This window comes from Podarcis tiliguerta, assembly GCF_965153285.1.
Source record: "Podarcis tiliguerta genome assembly, chromosome: 3".
In the NCBI taxonomy this organism is placed as follows: Eukaryota; Metazoa; Chordata; class Lepidosauria; order Squamata; family Lacertidae; genus Podarcis; species Podarcis tiliguerta.
The window spans coordinates 32,112,054-32,132,470 of record NC_139536.1 but is presented as its reverse complement, the minus strand read 5'-3'; the positions used below and the strand labels follow the sequence as shown (position 1 = coordinate 32,132,470).

Here is a 20,417-nt window from a genome sequence, read left to right as displayed (position 1 = left end):
GGATTGCCTTCAGACGACTATGGGATCGGATAACTGCATACCCTCCAACATTTCCCCAATGAAAATAGGGGCATCCTACCATACCCTCCAACATTTCTCTAATGAAAATAGGGATGACCTAAGGAAAAGTGGGACATTCTGAGATCAAATCAGAAACTGGGACGGCTTCTCTAAATCAGGAATGTCCCTGGAAGATAAGGGCACTTGGAGGATCTGATGTTGCAGTCTCAGGTTCACTGCACTTGTTCTTTGTTTTTTTAAGTTTTTAAGTGAAAAGAAAATTGGCAGTACTACCCCCCCCCCCGGGACCCATTCTTTTCAATCATGCTGGGTGCTGGTGCCACGCCTGGACAGCTGGGAAGGAACGAAGGTTATTTCATTTTATTTATTTGTAAGGTCATAAAAGAAAGATTAGGTTTGATGGATAGAGAAGATGAGGCAAGGAGAAGACACATTTTTTATAGGGACATTTCACAGCATGTGATTTAAAGGCACAAAGGCATGAGGGAAGGGAGTATACGGCGATGGCTCCCCCCCAAAAAAACCATTTTTTGTAGCATGTGAATGAGTACATCAGCAAGGTTAGTGAGTGGGGCTGTTTGAAACCGGCTGGAAAAAATATTCCCCATCAGGAAATGAGTTGTAATCTAAAAACTGCAAATGGGAGAAGGACAATTTTGACATTTTCAATTTTTTTATAGGAAAACAGAAATGACAGATAACTGTTTTGTGACGAAGATTTCTGGTTCAAAGCAATATTTATCCTTAAATTGCCAATTTAATGCAGGCGTATTAGAAAATCTGGTTGGCAAAGGGAATATGAAGCTGCCAAAGGGAGCAGGTTGCCTGCAGCTGGTGGAAAGGAAGAAGGGGCAGATTGGGAGAGGGTTTCCCTCACACAGCGCCACATCCCACAGCTGCAGAAACACTTCAGCTACCAGATCACCATGGCTGTGTCAGTTTGCATTTCTTAGTACATAAAGCATTGATCTGATGTGTAGAGATCTTTCCTATTGTACTAAATTCAAGAGGGTTCTGGAAGCTTCTGTGTGTGAAAGAAACAAGCAGAAGGTTCATGATGTTTGGGTTATACCTTCAGAGAAGCTGAGTACAGCTGGCTTGAACTGGTTCTCTTATCTCTTTCTGTCAAGGTCATACTGACTATCAGAATAAGGCCAGAAGGAGCCTGGGTTTCACTTTCACTTTCTATCTCTCTTCCTTCTGGTGTGGTGTTCTGTACATAGTATGCTTAGTGTTAAGGTTTAGACTTATTATAAGTTTAAGTTAAGTCTGCTGCAACTGGATTTCTTATGGACAGTGCCAATCCTGAATGTAATGGATTTCTGACCGTTATGCTCCTTTGCCTTCAGTTGCAGTAAAGCTCTGCTGTATGAAATATAATCGCCTCTGGTCTGTTTTTGGGGAATCCTGCAACGTGTTTAAGTTTTTACTCTGCTAAAAATACATTTGAGTTCTGCTCTGGATCAATATTGAGTAGAATTCCATGACAGACTGTATATCTGTGGCCACACCAGGACATATATTACATTCTCAATGGGATCATGGGTATGTGAGCAGTTAAGAATGGCTCAAACTATGCTGTACAGAGGTAATATTGGCCTTATGAGCTGGCTCCCATGGAAATCTCGAATTTAGAACCAGTGCTTGAATTTGACATTTGTTTTTGCATTATCAGAGTTCTAGTCTTGATTTCGGCCTGGCAAAAACACTCAGATGAGGGGTGTGGCCTGGGGAAAGTCCTGAGGGCCAAACAGAGAGAGACCTGGAGAGCTGCATTTGGCCTCCAGGCGTGAGGTTCCCTATTCCTGTATTGGACTACGTGTAAATCAGGATAGGACCTGACACATCAGTCCATTACTGGTCCCTGTCAATTTCCTATTTGTTCATTTATAAATCCCTTCCATTCTCATTCCATATTAGTTTGTGATTATAGCATTTAAACATGCATGGAAATCCATATTTAAATGGTATTGAAACAGTTTAAGATGAAATCCATTACAAATTGTACTGTTTCTTTTTTGAGCCAAGAACTGCAAGACTGAGTGGAATTCAAAGGGAAATTATATTCTAATCTGTGATTTTGTCTAGATTTGCAAATTTGGTTGGTTCTCTTATTAAAAATGCAAACTAAACAAAATTATCCTTTCTTTGTGGATTAGGATACTAGTTGGCCTGATGTATACCGCCCAGACAAATGTACAAATCAGAACATAGATGTCCTTCAGATCTCACACTTAATTGAATTTTGCGGTGCTTTAGCATCAAAATGCATATTTTGAGCTAAAATATGCATAAGAGAATATACATTTACAGATGTATATTTTGTGAGAAAGTACGTTAAAACGTGCATTTAAATGAGAATTTTTAAAAAGCAGATAAATGTAGAAACTGGGAAGGGACGGATTTATGAATGGTCACATAGAAAAGTGACACAGATAATCTGTGATAACTATAAAAAAACCTGATCTCTTTATTTCTAACTGTTATAAAATAACAATTCTGAAAAATGGGTACCTGGTCCTATGGTTATATAACACTATTTCATGAAGCATGAAGAAAGATAAAGAAAGCATCATAAAAATGGTCCTAAGATACACTGTGTTTGGGGAGACTTTCGTGTTTTGTTCTGCAGTTTAATCTTGAAGTCATCCCTAGGCAGGCTTTGTAGTGTGCTGAAATTTTGCACACAAACTCCCCATTGCATGCCGCATTCTGAAGCAACCACCCTGGTGGCATATTTGCAATCTTCTAACTTCGAAAACAATTTGCCACTGTTGCAAGGAGATCTGATAGAGATGAGAAAGCATACAAGCAACGTTTGGAATTAAGCACGGCAGATATATATGTACAACATGAGCACTAATCTCAGATTCCTTTTTGCTGTTGTTGTTGTTCAGGTCATTGAGCGTTCATCAGATAGTAACAATTCTGGCTACCAGAAGGCATCTTTCAAGCCTTGTTGCCTTATCTTGGCTTTTGATTGCGAACACAAAAAAGAAGAAAAGAACAAAAGAAAGGAAAAGGAAAGGAAAAAGACAAATCAGAAGCGACTGTAGATAACAGGAGTACATGGCATTAAAACTCACTGTAAGCACACTATCTGAGTAACACAGAGATTCGGAAAATATAATCCACGGCTAATTGTATTTTAAAATAATGTTCTCAACCTAGACTGACAAGAAAGGAATTTACAGTATACACAGGGGAAAACCTTGTTGCTGAAAATCTCATAAACAGCATCTCTTGCCATCTTAATGAAATAGCGATCTGGAATGAAAACGCTGCTCAGCAAAGTGGTACCTGAGTCAACTCTTTCTAAAGAATGCTTCGGTCTCTCAAAATCAGCACTTTAAGATCAGCTCATTACCTGACCTTTTGTGCTGCTGCCACACTCCCTTGCTTTGTTGTTTTGCAGGGATGGGCTAATTGGAGTTGTAGTCCAAAACCTCTGGAGAGCACCAGAGTTGGGAAAGATAGGAGATGGAGAAGGAATACAGGCATAGATTTCAAGAAAGGGATTAGGTGGTAATATAACCAGCAAGGTTTCCCATCCCCATTCCAGTAACTAAGGCTACAGCCCTACGCTCACATAACCTGAGATTAAACCCCATTGAACTCAATATACATGTAAACCACTAGACTACACCAACAACATGTAGAGCTAACATTTGACTACAGCTTCTGCCACTGCAGATATACTTTGCGAGTGTTTGTTACTTATATGAACCACAGAACAGTTGTCTGTGATCCTCCTCAAGCATGGCACCTTGGCACAGGTTCCTTTTACCTAAAGCATCCATTGCTGGGAGGTCACAATCATTAAACAGAGCATGAAAGAGAGAAAGGTTCTATGCGTATTTACTTGGCATAGGCTTTTTCAAGCAGTGGCGGCCAGAATTCATTTCTGCTCCGGGGATGAACGGATAAGTATTCTCCATTGAGAAAAGGCAGTCGGTCATCTATCACCACATCCAGCCAGTCTCCAAGGCACCAGAACTTGGGAAACAAAAACAAAAATAGAAGAAGGATAAGCTTCTTTTATGAAGATGAATTCCTTCTAGGCCAGGTGTGGGGAACCTTTGGTCCCCCAGATGTTTCTGGACTACAACTCTCATCATCCCTGGCCATTCACATTGCTTGCTGAGGCTGATGGGAGTTGTAGTTCAGCAACATTTGGAGGGCCAATGGTTCCCCATATGTTTAATGTTTGATTTTGTTTGTTTGATTTGTATTTTTGTTGGAAACCTCCCAGAGTGGCTGGGGCAGCCCGTCAGGTGGGCAGGGTATAATTAATAGATTTATTATTTAATTTTATTATCCTAGAAAAGAGGAAGTGCCGCACAGTTAAGCTACCCTTATAGCATGCGTGGGGTGTCCACAGCTAGCACTTTCCCAGCACAGGAAAGCTTTCTGACTGAGAACTCTACATGCCAATCCAATAAGTACACAAAAACTGTGTTCTACTAGACCACTGGTCCTTCCCACTCAATATTGTCTACCTCAGAGGTAGTCAACCTGGTATTCTCCTGATCCTGTGGACTAGCACCTCCATCATCCCTGGTGTTATCTGTTGAGTGGTCTGTGTTTGCCTGAGCTTGAGTCTGGACTACGGATTCTGAGCCCCTGTGTTCTTATTCGATACATGATATCCAATCACAGAACATTTCAGGATTTAGGCCTCTGCCATTGGCTCTTAAACTCATGAGTCATGATTCGCAGCTTGGAAGTTTAGACAGCCAATCACATTGGGAGTGGGAGTGGCCCAGGCCTTCAGAAATGTATATAAGCAGTTGTTTTGCCCCTGCTGTCCAGTTCTCTTAGTTCAGTAAAGGTTCTTGCTGTTATCACTGTGTCTTGCCTTGTGGGAACCCACCTACACTTCACCTACCATTGGCTATAGTGGCTCGGGAGTTGTAATCCATATTTAGAGGCCACATTGTTGGCTACTCCTGGTCTATGGGTGGGAAACATTTGGTGCTCGAGATGTTATTGAACTCTAGCACCCATCAAACACAGGCAGCATGGCCAACATCTGGAGAGTCACAGGTTCTCCATCCCTTGACAATGACTCTTCATTCTCAGACAGGGCTCTTTCTCAGCCCCACCTAAAGATTGCAGGACTTGAACATGGGACATTTCCTATGCAAAGCATCTGTTCTGCCACTGAATTGCAACCTTCTTCCATGGGGCCCTTTATGCCCCATGTGCCATTTGCCTCTAATGGTGTGTTATAGCTGCCTCTTTGGATCCAGTTCAGCCTCCACACGAACCACAACCAGCTCAGAAAGTCTGTTTCTCAGCCTCCTATGGACAGAGAAGCAGTTGACAAATTGTGGTGTTATTTTCAATACTGGAATGCTTGTTTGAGCTTGTGAAGCCTTGGAAGTGCCATACCATTTTCATTCTTTAAACTGGGTTTTTTCCCCACCTGTCAATAAGCTCTTCTAATTGCAATTAAAATTACTATTTTTGTGGAGCGTTTCATTGATTTGTAAGAAGCAATGAAAATTAAAAGGAAAAATGAGCTTAAAGGGACTGTCCCTCTGCCAACTAGGTGGCAGGAGGCAAGGTATTTGAAATTGCCAGATCTCTTTACTCAAATAGATTCAAAATTATGACATCTGTTTGGAAGAATAAAACACTAATAGAAAGAAAACAAAATGGAAGTATCCCATTTTTTACTGGTTCTGCAAAACCATGCTTCCTTAGAGACAGAAAGGAGTAAGGTTGCCCCATCTGCTCTGCTGCAAGACCTCTTCCATCAGGTTCCACTTTCCCTCAACTGTCTCATAACAGGAGTAATTCCTATAGGCTGCGGGAGAAAGGGGAAGCAGCCTCTCGTAGTCTAAGCCACCTCGTATGTCAGGCTTCGGGAAATCGGCTTCCTCCCCCATGTCGTGTCAGTAAGTAAGCAGATCAAATGAAAGTCTTACCAGTTAGTTTCTTTAATAAACACAGCGAGAGACAAAAGAAAGTGACTCCCTAGAATGGCGGTGCTCCCAATTAAGGCTCACACACCCCTCCATCCCTATTAATCTATGTCACTCCTACGTCTTGTATCCTGAGCTTGTACCCTCTGCACTTTCTGTTCCAACACTTTCTGAGCTCTTTGGGGGTGGGGGTGGGGAATGCTGTCCAGAGACTGTGTATCTGTTAACTCTCTCTCTTCCAGTGTTTCTTCTGCTAGCTGTTCCCCACCTAGTATTTCCTAGCTGATGCCTTCTGAACTATGCCCCTCTGCAAACCACTGTTCTAAATCTATATTGTCCTCCTGCTCCTGGGAAGATTCAGGGTCAGGGGGAGGGAGCGGCTCCTACCATTCATCTTCAGTGCACTCCTCCTCAGCACAGTCCCTGACATCATAGGGATGTTGTGCATCTGAACCCACAGGTATAATTTACTTAGCTGTAATGTTCCAATAATACACAAGTTCTCAGAGAAGGCTAGAGACAAACTATTTTCACACAATAAGGTCAATTGTCACCCAGTTCTCTGTTGATCTTCTATTGCAATTAACTACTGATTACATATAATTTGCTTTCCGATTTCCTTTGCTTTTTTTGAAATTATTGGGGGGGGGGGTTAAACAATATTCCTGTTCAGTTTTTTTTAATAAGAAAAAAGAGAACAAAAGCCCATCAAATATTGATATCTACTGTAAAATAAGATTGCCGTAGTAAGCTATCCTCTGTCTGTTGAACGGTTGGAAAGGAGTCTGCTGGCCACTTAAGCAGCTGGATAGTACAGGTGCTCTTCTAGCAAATTCATGTGAATGAATTTGCTGAAGTGTTTCAAGAAAGAAAGCAAAGATAGAGTTCGCTGGGGACAAACCAAAAGATTCATTTTTGCAATCATTAGCAGGTTAATGTAGTGTGTCATGCCTTTGCTAACAGCATGGGACAAAATCTCCATAGTTGCAGTATCAAGATATAAATTGATGTGTCTGGGATAAATTTGTCACAGTTGTGGCTATAACTTCCAAGGCTGGGCCCTAGGAAAGGAACAAGGATGAACAGAACATGGCCATGTTTCAACATGAAAGGGAAATGAGGAATACTGGGACAATCCTGTCAGATGCTTCATTCCTTCTTTGCTTAACAGCATGTTCCTAAGCAGAGATCATCTGAATAAAATGCAGTTTTGTGAAAATTTGCCACAATATCCAAGCCATCCTAAAAATCATGGCTCTAGTACCGGGCTGTTTCCGAAGTACAAACAAAAATGGGATTGTAAGCTTCCCAGGGTAGATCATTGGAGTTGCTTTGGTTTTGAATCCACATCTGTGATTAATGTTGATGCTGAGTAATAATTTCCACCCCTTATACTCAGTGTTTTGTAGCATTATCTTCTTTTCCCTTTCCTCTACTCCCTGTTAAAATGTAATTTTGGAGAAAGTGGCAATAGCTCAGTGGTAGTACACGTAGGTAGTACAAGAAGGCAAACGGTCCCGGGTTCAGTGTCCAGTTTCTCCAGGTAGATCTGGATAGGTAAAGGTAAAGGACCCCTGGATGGTTAGGTCCAGTCAAAGGCAACTATAGGGTGGCGACACTCATCTCGCTTTCAGGTCGAGGGAGCAGGTGTTTGTCCGCAGACAGCTTTCCGGGTGATGTGGCCAGCATGACTAAACCACCTCTGGCACAATGGAACAGCACGATGGAAGCCAGAGCACATAGAAATGCCGTTTATCTGCTTGCACTGGTGTGCTTTCAAACTGCTAGGTTGGCAGGAGCTGGAACAGAGCAACAGGAGCTCACTCCACCATGGGAATTTGAACCACTGACCTTCTGATCAGCAAGCCCAAAAAACTCAGTGGTTTAGACCACAGCGCCACCTGTGTCCCAGAGATCTGGATAAGACCCATCTGAAACCATGGAGAGCTTCTAGACAATTTGAAAAACATCAAGCTAGATACTTCAAAGATTGGACTCAGCAGAAGGAAGCTCCCTTTGAATTCCTGGTGTCCTGGAGCCAGCAAGGGTTACAATCTAATGGAGATTCTATTGATGAACCAGCCAGGCAAGCTTCTTGGTGAGTTAAGGGCAATAGTTGCCTCCTAAGTATGGTCTTTAGTATAACAAAGGAAGTTGCTCCATGCCAGAGGTCAAATGGGCAGGCTTCCTCCCTTACTGGGTGGGTAGTGAGAAATACAATAGCCAGTGTGTGAGAGAGGCTAGAGGCTGCAGGCAGGAACTGAGAGAGAGCTATGCTTGATTTCCATTTGAATTCAAGGCTGTGACTATGGGAGAAGCAAGAACTTTTGGGGGCATTTATGCTGTGAGCCCCTCCATCTTAGGCTGAGGTTGTATATACGTGTAAATAAAGCATATATCATAAAGGCACCACAGTCTTGGTTGTGTTCCTCATTCAAAGGAAGCCGGATTCTGGGCACATGCCTGGAACTCCTGGAATCTCACACCATTGGTGATTGGGGTGGCTTGCAAGAATATAGTTATGGCTGGTGCCACTGGCCAAGGGCCCCTGATCTAAGGGGTGCCCACTGCCCAAGCCTGACATACTGCCATCACCAACCTAGGGTATCTGATTTAAATGCAGAGTGGGAAACCCTATTGAATAGTAAGAATTCTATTCTTGCCTGTATGCTCTTTTGATTTAATATGCTCAAGAATCATCTACCAAAAAAGGGTGGCTGAAGTTTGAAACAAAAGGCAGCATTTGATGTCTCTCCAACCTTCTATACCTCCCAAATTATTTTTTAGCTTGAAACGGTGATCAAGGTAGCCAAGTTTAAATTTTGCATAACAAGAGCGAGAAAGGTTTTGGATGCAACTTGCATTTATCTGAACCATCAAAGTGAAAGCACAGCTTCAAGCCAGGAAAAACAATCCAATTTGTTTTACCTTTAATCATTGTTGCTGATTGGCAGAGAACAAATGCATGGAGACACTCAGAGTACCATCTTTCCAAGCTCTTTGATGCTGGATGGCTTTTTTTTTCTTTCCTCAGTCAAAAGCTCATGCCAAACAGCTAGTAGCACGAGGCTGCTGGCCTATTGACTATGAAGGTTTAAGGTTGAAACTGCAATGCACCTTTGTTCAAACACCGCAGAAAGCAGAGGGGCTAAAGTGCAAACAAGAAGGCGTCTTTCAAGAGATTGCAGCCATTTTATCTGGATATTGGAAGATTTCCAAGGATCAAGAGTAAAGTTCACAATAAAACAGAAATCCCCCTTTTATTTGGTGATTAATTCAAGCTCTCCTGTTTCGCACAAAGGAAAGGGAAACCATGCTGTGGAGCTGTTAGGATCCCTTGAGCTACACAATTTTGTTTAATTTGTTAATTGCAAAACTTGTCACTACCCTTCTTTGTTGTTTTTTCAAAAGCACGCCATGTGATCTAGAAAAAAGGGTGAACCAATAAAATTGCTACAATTCCACAAAACCCCAGAGGAAGAGGGGTTGAGAATTTGATAGGCTAGGCTTCTTTCAGCTCCTGGCCGGGCATAATGAACTACAAGCAAGAACAATGAAACCAAGCTAAGCAATGGCTTTGCCCCTAAGGCAGGGCTGGGGGAATTCTTCGGTCTGGTGGGCCAGATCTCTCCCCCGCCCCCCCTCATCCCCAGGTGAGAAGAGCTAGCACAGCAGGAGCGTTTTGTTGACTTTGCTGCCATGTCTCCCCCACGTTGAGTTCCCTGCACCTTACCTCTTTCCCTCTCAGTAACTTGCATCTACACTTGGGGTTGGGAAGCCAGGTGAGCAATGCGACCCCGTCTGCACCTCACCGCCACCCGCCGAACATACACATGAAAATACATCAGGTGCTTTATGACTAATCTCTGTGGATGGGGATGTTAAATCAGTGCTTTCCAATTTCTCAAAGTCCTTTGAAGTAATATAGAAATGGCAGGCACTATGACTGAAATAGAAAATAGGCTTTTTTATCTCTTTGTGGGAGGAAATGGTGCATTCTTTACCAAGTTGCATAAAAACTAATTATCAAGCTGTGCTGCGCTAGCAGCAACTTTGAAGAGATAATTTAAGAACATTATGGACAAAGATGTTTGATTCAGGGGTAGGAGTGTTTGGGTTGGTCTTTGTTTGGTTTAGCTTGATCTTCTTGTCAGAAGAAAAGTAGATGCAGGTGTACTGAGTTCCTGATAAGAGGGTAGTGGGAAATATTTTCAAATACCATAATAAATTCTGCTTCTTAATAAGAAGACTGGAATGCTCTTAAATAATGCGTACAAGCTTTTCATGAAGTAATTCCAGAGTCTATTTTAAACCTTTATTGGAGAGAGTAATTCAAAGTCGTGTTGTGCTGAAACCTCTGGTTTCTCAAAAGTTTTTACTTCCTCCCAAGAGAGGCTACTTACTATATGTTGGAAGCTGCCCAGAGTGGCTGGGGCAACCCAGTCAGATGGACAGGGTACAAATAAAAAAGTTGTTGGGGTTCTGCCTCATTCACAGGGTGTTTTAGAATTTAATAATTATTTTGGTGAGTTCAAGGTGGAATACACCTTATCATTGTGAGGTAGTCAAAAATGGTTCATGTGTGTGCTTTTCAATTTACATTAAACCAGGTGTGAGGAACTTTGGCCCTCCAAAGGATGCTGAATTACAACTCACACCATCCCTGGCTATTGGTCATGCTGACTGTGGCTGATGGGAGCTGTAGTTCAGCAACATATGGAGGGCTAAAGGTTCCCATACCTGCATCAGACATTTCTCAACTGCTCTGCAGCCTCCCTGGCTGCTCGGTCTTCCTGAACTGAAAAGACCACCATTACATCATGATGTCTTGCTTTACCTAGCACAGGGTGCCAGATACCAAATGCCTGAGATTGCCACACTCACTGATTTTGTTTTTGAAGGAACTCTTTTTGCACCTAAAAAAAACACCTTTCTACACTGATTGTAATAAAAGTAACAAGATTTCACATTAAAGAAATGCAGGAATAACAAATAGCTGTCAGGCACAAGGCAGGCAGACTCCCTGTTTTCCTGTGCTTACTGGAAAGCCCACCAGAAGATTACACGCAGTTCATCTGGGAAGGCTGTTGAATGCTGACCACTGGAGAGGACTTATTGCATGAAAGAAAAGGGCATTCACTAAAATGCTCAGCCATCTTGAAAGTGGAGAAGGCTCAGTTAAAATTCTTCAGCAAGCCTATCAGAAGTTCATTGTTGTTGCTCTTTCTCTGATAATTTTCTACTGCAACTTTTTCCTCATTAATTGATGGAGAGTGGGAGTGGTAAAAAAACAAAAACAAAAATCAGTATATGGCAAAGCCATATATTAAGGTAAAATGTATACAATAGTTAGGGTAGGTTATCCAGATGAATCAATCGTAAATAGCTCTGCCCTATCCAGAGTGACACTATTACTTACAGTAGCTAGATCTAGTCCATAGTTGTGTTGACTGTAAAGAGGGCCAAATGACTTAAAATTGTTAGAATTTTCATTTCCCTGGAGGGATCTTTTAATTAATTATTTTATGTATATTTAACTTTCACATAATTTAATTAAGATGTTCTGTGTTCCCTCTATATGCTATGTTTTTGCTCTTAAACCTACATTTTGATTACTGACTGTGGCAAGCATGAAATAAAACACTACTTTTACCCACGAGCAGCTCTGGGTTCTGGAGTTTCATCTGAAAACATAATACAAAATGACACTATGCCAACATACTCTTTTACATACCCGAAAATGAAAAATCCCTGCATAATTGTGTCGGAATCCTTGGTCTCTTGGAATCACGTTTTCCAGGAAGCGTGGTTGTAAGGTCAAAGAGCCAAGAGCTGCTAGAACCCAACAATCACCTTGGAAAAGATAAGACAGAGGTTGTAATTAATTCCACAATCAATCTACTGCACCCTCTCCTAGCAGGCATTGATTTTTCCAAAGTTCATAATTACTTGGTTCAGAACATAAATTGTACAACTTGCAATGGTTGTCTATATTTGTTAACGGAGAAACATTTCCCTCAAATGTTATTCACAGGAGTTCTATTCAGGTCTAATTGGGCCCACAAGGTATCCTAATTTAGCCCATGAGGCTGTTTTCCCCAAGCCATGTCCTCCTGCCCTATGCCTGTTGTCATAGATGAAGTCCACCATGGGGCAAGTAAGGACACGGGACTTTTGCCAAAAAGAAGGGTTTGATCAACCAATTGGCAGTGCCTAAAAACTCCTGTGTCCAGGGGCATAGCTAACTGGTCCGGCACTGGGAGTGGTGGGGGTGGGGCAAGCTGCCCATGGGGGTGGGGCGATCCGTGCATGGGGGTGGTGTGGCCGCCCAGGGGGGTACCACACCGAGCTGCCTGTGCAGTCCGCCTGGAGGACACAAGCCCCACACTGCCATCTCAGGCAGCGCAGGACCCTGAGCCACCACATCACTCCCAGGAGGGACGCGTGGCTCGGGCGCACTGCAGGCCAGGCCCAGCGGTAAGTGCCGCCCCTCCCCCCACAGTGTGCCATTTGGTTACCCCCTCAAGGATGACACCTGGGGCGGACCACACACCCCGCACCCCCCTTCCTAAGCCCCTGCCTGTGTCTTTCCCTGCGTGGCTTGATTTCAAACCACCCAGGTTTGCAGCCTGCATCCTGCATGTTTAAATAGGATTTAAAACTGATTAAACATATAGTGAAGGGGAAAGAAGCACATCCCCATCTCTTCCTATGCACAAAAGGGCCAGACATCACTCTCCCATACATGTAAAATAAGGGAACCAGCACAGACAGGCTGCAGATCACCACCTGATGATTCACAGGTTTATTTTTCATTCCCTTCTGGACAATCTTTTTTAATCACTAGCTCCCTCGCTGACATTTCCGCCTGAGCATCTCAGCAATGTGTCAAACTGAACTCTCTGTCTTCTTATCCAGACCTTCCCTCTCTGCCACACTTTTCTGTCACTGTTGAAAAATCCTATTATCTCCCCTACCTTCACCGAGCACAACTGTGGGGCCATCTTTGGCTACTCTTTTTCATTTTCTTCCCACATCCAGGCTGCTGTTAAATCATTCCACTCACTCCTTCATTTGCAGCCTGTACAAAATTTGCCTTTTCTTTTCGGAATCGGCTGCTAAAAACCTTTTGCATATCCAGGTCATCTCTCATGTAGACTTTCTCCATTTTCTGCTCACTAGCTTCTCTCCTCCATCTGTTGCAATAATTTTCTCTTCCATCACGGTGACCAAATGACCCCTTACTTTCGGTCTCTGCACTGACTCAGTCAGCATCACTTTGCAGGGCACTGGATCACCTGTTTTCTCTTAAGGCAACTGCATTAACTTTATCTGTTCCCTCATCCCAACTTACTTCTCTCCTCTCAACCTCTGCTCTTCACAAGCCTGTTATAATTAGAGCTGAGCTGAAATTTCTCAGCAGGCTTTTTATTTCTCCGAGACCATTTCAGATATTTTTCTTTTTCTCTTCCCTGTCCCTGGAAAAATGTCACTTTACAGTATTTTCTCCGAATAGTCTCTACCATTGTTTTGGTGGTGGTGTTGGCTGCCATTTTTCTCCCACAATGCCCCACAGCTATACAATGTCTGTGTCATGCGCAGGATGCGAAACAAACAAAACAGCCTCACAGACAACAAACAAACAAATGAAAACAGGTGAGCAGAGGGGCTTATGCTTCAGCCACTGCTCATAGTGAGCTCCACCCCGCAATGAACTGTTGGAGAATGTCTCATTTCCATGAAAAAAATAAGAGAAATGGCTCTCCCCACAGATTAGGTAGACACAGGCTATCTCAAGACACAGATAGCCCCTTAAACAATTAATGCAGAAAACAATTAATGCTTTCTATAGCATTGCAATAAAATAAGTAGATGTTGTTAGGCTATAGTAACAGGTGCACTCTTGGTTTGCAGGCCTGCAAACTCCCAAGTGCCAACATAGAATTTGGATCTTACCTATAGGCCCTTGAAGAATATCAAATCTGCTCACAGAATCCACAATCAAAAGCGGGCTCTGGTATGAGAGGATCTCCTTTAAAAGAGAATAACACACATTTCTGTTACTTAATAGAATGCTGATGAATAGCTGCTAATTACGTTCATTTCTTTATACCGTTTGATGAACTTTACTTGACACCTCCGTCCTTGTACTCATGTTACTCTGTATGTCTGCTCCCCTATAACTCCAGCTGAATGCAATTGAACTGGCACCCATGTAAATGGAATTAGAATTGCAGCCTTAGTTTCTAGTAGGTGCATTTAGATCTGCAGCCTTCAGTAGGAATGTGGCAGCTCCTATGCATGGCCTGAACTTGCTTTGCTCAAATGAAAAATACTAAACATTTTCACCCTGTCTGCAGATATCTGTTCCCAGGTGGCTAACTTAGGATCGAAGCCAATATACATGTGGACAAATGCTTCCACTTTTCACCATAATGAGCTAAAGGGGAGCATGTGCGCTTCCCTTCTATAAAAATATACCATCACCCATTGTTCCTATGGAAAGTGAGTACAGAGATGAATGAATCTGTCCATTTCAGTTCCCCTTGGTTTCTCATTTTCCCAGTTCTCCACATTTCTGAAGAATTTTGCATTTTTAAAAATAACGGCATCAAATTTTCTTGAATATTATATTAAAGAAAATTTGATAGCGTTTTACTGCAGATTTTTCTGATATACACTTTGGATTCAGTTTTGACCAATATACATGTTTTTACTAATGACTTTCCCTAATGATGCTTTTTTGTAGGTTATACACTGCTTTTTTCCATCAAGAACTCGCTCAAATTCAGTTCCTTCACCTCTCAGGTGCCATTTTAAGAGAATGAGGGAGGTGTTCATGGTGAGTTCCAGCACCTCCTTTTCTAGAAAGATAGAGCTGGTTATACGCATTTTATGCACACTTTCTTGCAGATTTTTCTACACTCAGCTGAATAATTGTGTAATAAAATGCAGAAAAGTGTGGATTTCAAAGGATAATTTTGCACTGGCCTGAGAAGTGCAAGTCAGGTAGTTTCATCACTAAAATGCAGACAAAGTCTCATCCTCCCCCATCCCTAAGTTCACATAAAAAAGTGAAAATGCAAGTCCACCTGTGGTTTTGGGCCTCTATTTTTTGCCATGAACAGTAACATGGGAAGCTTAGAAAACAAAGGAATTACTACAGTTGCTAGATATAGCAAATTTCAGCCAGAAAGAGGGCTGCACAGAATAACAAGAAGGCAAGACCAATGAGCAGCAGGTAAATTTTATTAAAATACAGCTTCCAAATTTCCCAACCCACTTTGAATGAAACTCTGGAGAGCAGTAGTTCCTTTGTGGCCAGTAAACTCAAGAGAGGAATGTATTGTTGTTGTTTTTCCAAAGTTCTCTTCCTCTGATGTAACCTGTAGGAGATTGAATTTAATCAGAATCTTGTTCTTTTTCCTTTTAATTTAGATGTGTCATTTTCTCTGAGGAAGGTTCAAAACACATCAGGAAATTTGGGAACCAACTCCTTAATGCATTTTTCTTGCACACATTGATTTTGCTGTCTCCTTCACAGGTTTGACTGATAACTTGTCACTCTTTTCATTTTCATACTGTATACACAAGCTGATGTTGAAATATGGCTTTAAAGCTTCGAAGACATCTAGATGCATGCATGGTCTGATTGTCTGCAAAGACTGATTTGAGACCAAACACCCTACAGAGATGTCGGTGAGCTGCATATTCCAGGGAAATTCTGTAGCCCAGGTGTTTTGTGACTGGCTTGCTTTTGGGCATAATATTTTCTCCAACGACATGTACAGTCCAATTTAGGAAGAGGAGGATGCAACTGAGAATCAGAAAAGCCCAAGTTCTGTTTTAAGGTCATTTCACTATATCAGAAAATGGAGTGCTTTGCATGCCTCTTAACAACTCAGTTTATTAGAACTGAAAGAGACTTCTGGGATTATCCAGCTCTGTTCTCTAAGGCAGGAAATTCTTTATGTACAGCAGCCATGGCAAATGTCAATCTCCTTTTTTAAAAAAGCAAACAAACTTCATCCCCATCCCCTCACCCTCAGAAAAAATATTTTAATGCCTTACCACTGTGCTATGGTCCTTCCTAGAAGGGGAATAATTGCCACAGGTAGAACAGCCATATGCACCAGCCTAAACTCTTCTATTTATGCACTAGTGTCATAAATAGCACAGGGCAGAAAACTCCATTTGGGCAAAATCTATTCTGTTCTTTAGATTAAAAAAATAATAATAATAGAATTGTAGAGTTGGAAGGGAACCAAAGAGTCATCTCATCCAACGCTCTGCAATGCAAGACTCACAGCTTAAGAATCTCTGGCAGAAGGCTGTCCAACTTCTGCTTAAAAACCTCCAATGAAGGACCTGCCAACCACCATCTGAGGTTCTTCCACTGTTGAACACCTCTTACTATCAGAAGAGGTTCTTCCTAATGGTTAGTTGGAATCTCCTTTCTTGTAACTTGAATCCATTGGTTTGGGTCCTACCTTCCAGAGCAGCAGAAAACAGCTGTGCTCCATCTTCCATGTGACAGCCTTGGTTTCCAGAACCTTGATCATCTTGGTTACCCTCCTCTGCGCCCATTCCAGCTTGTCAATATCCTTCTTCTTTTACTGTTATTACATTTCTATGTTGCCTTTCTTCCATCCAATGTGACAAACCTCCCAGGGGATCACCCCATCCAAGCCTTGGACATAACTTTTAAGCAAGGCGGTGGCCTCCTATGCCTTCAGGCCATACCCTGGGATCTCAGTGCTTACACTTGAGAACATTGTGCAAGGAATCTGAAGACTGGGCTAATAATAACTACTCTGCGTGATTCACAGCTCTTTGGCACCCCAAGTTGCTATTTCTCAACACCACAGGAAGCTGCTTTTCCTCTTGTCAGTGTTGGCAAGTAGACTGGATGTGTTTTTATGGAGGTCGCTGTGGATTTGAACCCTAAGGTCCTCCCTCGCTTAGTATTACTGAAAAAAAAGTCCATTTGTTTGCTTGTATTCAATCAGCTTAATGAAATGGAAACAGCATTTCCTGCCTGTGACTGCTTAATAAGAGAAGTGTCACTGCCTAGTCAACTGATTGAATTAGATGTAGATTTCGGCAGTAACTGACGTGTGCCGAGGAGAAGCAACATTAGTTACCATTTGCACGAGTTCCGCATCTGTAGCGCAAGACCTTTAGGAAAGGGCATGACTCATTGCACTGGAGCCGGTTTTCCTTTCCTAAGGCATAATCCAGAGAAAGAAGAAACTTCTCCCTTAGGTTTGATTGTCAGAAAATCTCTTGTGATTTTGTTAACCTTTTCCTACAATATGCAGCACAGCAAACTTGACTGAACCAACTGGAGCATGATTGTTAAATCTCTTTGTTTTGTCTGGTATGGTGCATGTTCCTGTTCTTTTGTTTTTTTTAGACATCTGGGTGGTCTCTGCTACATTGTTAAGGATGGTGCATCAGGGACAGCGAAGGTGTCGTCGTTTGTTTATTGCTGCATCAACCCTGGCTTGTTGGATATAGGTCCAACAACATCTGGGGAGCCACAGGTTCACCCCCCCAATGTATATGGTGCGTGCTTATGTGCAAGATCTTAGACTCCAGATCCATAGAGACCTACAGACTATGCTCTTGCTTCCTTTTATTTGAGAACCTAACTAAAAGGCATTACCAAAATATTGCTTGAGTGCGCCCTGCTTGCGAGCTGTTCTGGCACAAATGGGAGACAAATGGACTGGATGAGCTTCAGGCAGAGTTTCTGGTTGATCAGAATGAAAGCTGCTCCTGTACCTTTAACTGTGATTTAATCTAGAGAAATATAGGCAAAACTTTCCATGGCATAAATTTCAGTATTATCATCTGCTAACATCAGCAGATCAAGCTGTTATTTAACAGTGAAGGAGTAGGAGCCAGTAGAAAGCTGGCGACACCTATCTCTCCTAGCCCTATATTCCCAAACCATACTGCAGAAGAGGCTAACCTGTAGTCCTGTACATGTTGTCAGACTCCAGTTCCCATTATCCAGAGTCAGCATGGCCAATGGTTAGGGTGGGATCAGGGGAGTTGTGGTCCAACAACATCTGGAGGACCACAGGTTCCACACCCCTGCCATGAAGACTGACCAGAAGCTCAAGGAGTGCCATGGAAGCTAAATAGGCGTGGAACTGCTCATCATCACCTGGCTAGGATTGCTCTGAGAGCCTCAGAAAAGCCATTCTAAAAAGGAAAGAGTGGGATTTCAGTAAATTCAGCAACAATGCATTCAGTAATTTGCATCAAGTGGTAAAGGGCATGGATGTCAGGTTCAAGAAGGGCGTCAAAGATGACAGTTTTGTGCTCCAACCCTGTTCCCCTTCAGGGACTCCCGTTATCAAATTGGCTCACTTTACAAGTCAAAACAAGTTGTTTCTAGCTGTCAGCACTGCCTGGCATCTGCAAATCAAGCTGTGTTCTCTCTGCTTTATGCATTACCACCAGCTATAAAGATCCCAGACTCTGAACGTAATTGGCAATTCTCTTGTTGATGCCTGAGATAAAATTGAAGCCCGCTTCACTCCTCAGCTGCTATATTGGAACTGGAATGGTGACAGCGGGGGGGGGGGGGGAGTTATCTGTCACTTAAATAACCAGATACTGCATGACTCAGAAGATGCAAAACAAGCAGAGACATCTTGGATTGAGATGCAGTTTTTCTTTACTGTCAGTTTGCTAAACCAACCATTAATGACTGGCAAAATTGGGGGGGGGGGAGCCGAGAAAAGATATAGCCATAGGGCAAAAGTGTTAGTCTCACAAAAGTGGGCTCATTAAATTGCTTATTGGGGCTTGCAATTAAAATTAATTTCAAGATATTGCTAATTTGTATAGATTTACATGCATAGCCTTTGAAATGTGACATAGTCCCTTGACTGTTTCTAAACTTCAAAAAACAAGCATACCCCACACTCATAGTTACACTATAAAACAAAGGGGAAATGACTCCTACACCCCCTTTTTTAAAAAAAAGAAAAAAGAAAAATCCCCATCTACCCCCACCCTGCCCTCAGTAGTACACATTTCAGTGATGTCAACAACTTGGATAAAGGAGAGGAAGGAGAAGGTATTCCATGTCTTAGCAGTGTTGTGTAGTGGTTAGAGCAGTGGCTTAGGACTCTTGAGTCTAGGGCTCAAATCCCCACTCATCCATGAAGCTCAATAGTAACCTACCTCGCATTGTTGTCTGAAGATAAAGCCTTTACATGCATACAAAGGAAGGACCATAGCTCAGCAGTACAGCGGTATCTCTGTTTACAAACTTAATTCGTTCCAGAGGTCAGTTCCTAACCCGAAACCGTTCTTAACCTGAGGCACACTTTCGCTAATGGGGCCTCCCACTGTCGCCGCACTGCCAGCGGACGACTTCCGCTTGCATCCCGGGGCAAAGTTTGCTACCCAGAACACCTACTTCCGGGTTAGAGGAGCTCGTTACTCGAAGCATTCGTAAGGAGAACGGTACGTAATCCAAGGTGCCACTGTATTTATTATTTTCCCTTCCCCCCTCCTCATCTTCTGTGACCGGTGCAGAGACATGGTGGCAAGGGGTCTTCCTCTCTTACCCTCTTCCCTCTCCTCCTTCTTATTTTCTCCTCTGAGGAACACTGGGCAACCTGAGGAGGAGCAAATGCCCCTTTCTGATTCAGAATTAATGAAAGCCCCTTTCTGTTAGGATATTTCCGTTCCACCTTAAAAGGGAGCAGGCTTTGTGAGTCACAGAGTCTGCGTATTTCCTGTTCACAGGAAGTTTATGTTTTGTCTGTTACTTTCGTTTCTCTCTCTGTGTCTGAGACACTGAAGCAGGCAGTCATGTTTTTCTTTGTTCTGATCAACTCTGAATAAACTTGTAAATATGCTCTCCTGAGTGCATCTTTCGTTGTGCGAACTCCGCTGATAAGAGCGTGCACCAGCTCTGGAATGTGGCAAGCTATTTCTGGAAGCTCGTGTCGCTAATTGAATGATACTGCGTGTCTACGGGAGGTCGATGGATCGCAACGGAGACAACGTGGGGTCATGATGGACTCTGTCTCCCTGGCAGTATCCCAACACTTTCAATGTATGATTCTTTCAATGTATGATGATATGACCTCAAATTTCCATTTGAAAATTGGAACAGGGTATATCATGTCCACAAATATAGATCTGTCTGCATGATCAGAACTCTATGATAGCCACCAACGTAGAGGATTAGACAAATTCATGGAAGGTAAGGCTACTAAAGGGATGTGGGTGGTGCTGTGAGTTAAACCACAGAGCCTAAGTCTTGCCGATCAGAAGGTCGGCGGTTCGAATCCCCGCGATGGGGTGAGCTCCCGTTGCTTGATCCCTGCTCCTGCCAACCTAGCAGTTCGAAAACATGTCAAAGTGCAAGTGGATAAATAGGTACCACTCTGGCGGGAAGGTAAACGGCGTTTCCGTGCACTGCTCTGGTTCGCC

The 20,417-nt window shown here is 42.7% G+C and overlaps 1 protein-coding gene across 4 annotated transcripts in view; it reads right to left on the bottom strand.

Annotated features, from left to right (window-relative positions):
* The window catches only part of CAPN13 (calpain 13), a 77,393-nt gene that overhangs the window by 45,461 nt on the left and 11,515 nt on the right, over positions 1–20,417 (bottom strand). For all 4 annotated transcript variants that reach the window (XR_014509762.1, XR_014509763.1, XM_083434473.1 and 1 more), the window contains 3 exons: positions 13,908–13,983; positions 11,686–11,804; positions 3,884–4,017 (listed from right to left, as the gene is read on the bottom strand). Coding sequence is in view for 2 of the 4 variants with exons in the window: in XM_083434473.1 (XP_083290599.1) it covers positions 3,884–4,017; positions 11,686–11,804; positions 13,908–13,983 (329 nt within the window). In the remaining 2 variants the exon portion in view is untranslated. The remainder of the gene's footprint in view (positions 1–3,883; positions 4,018–11,685; positions 11,805–13,907; positions 13,984–20,417) is intronic.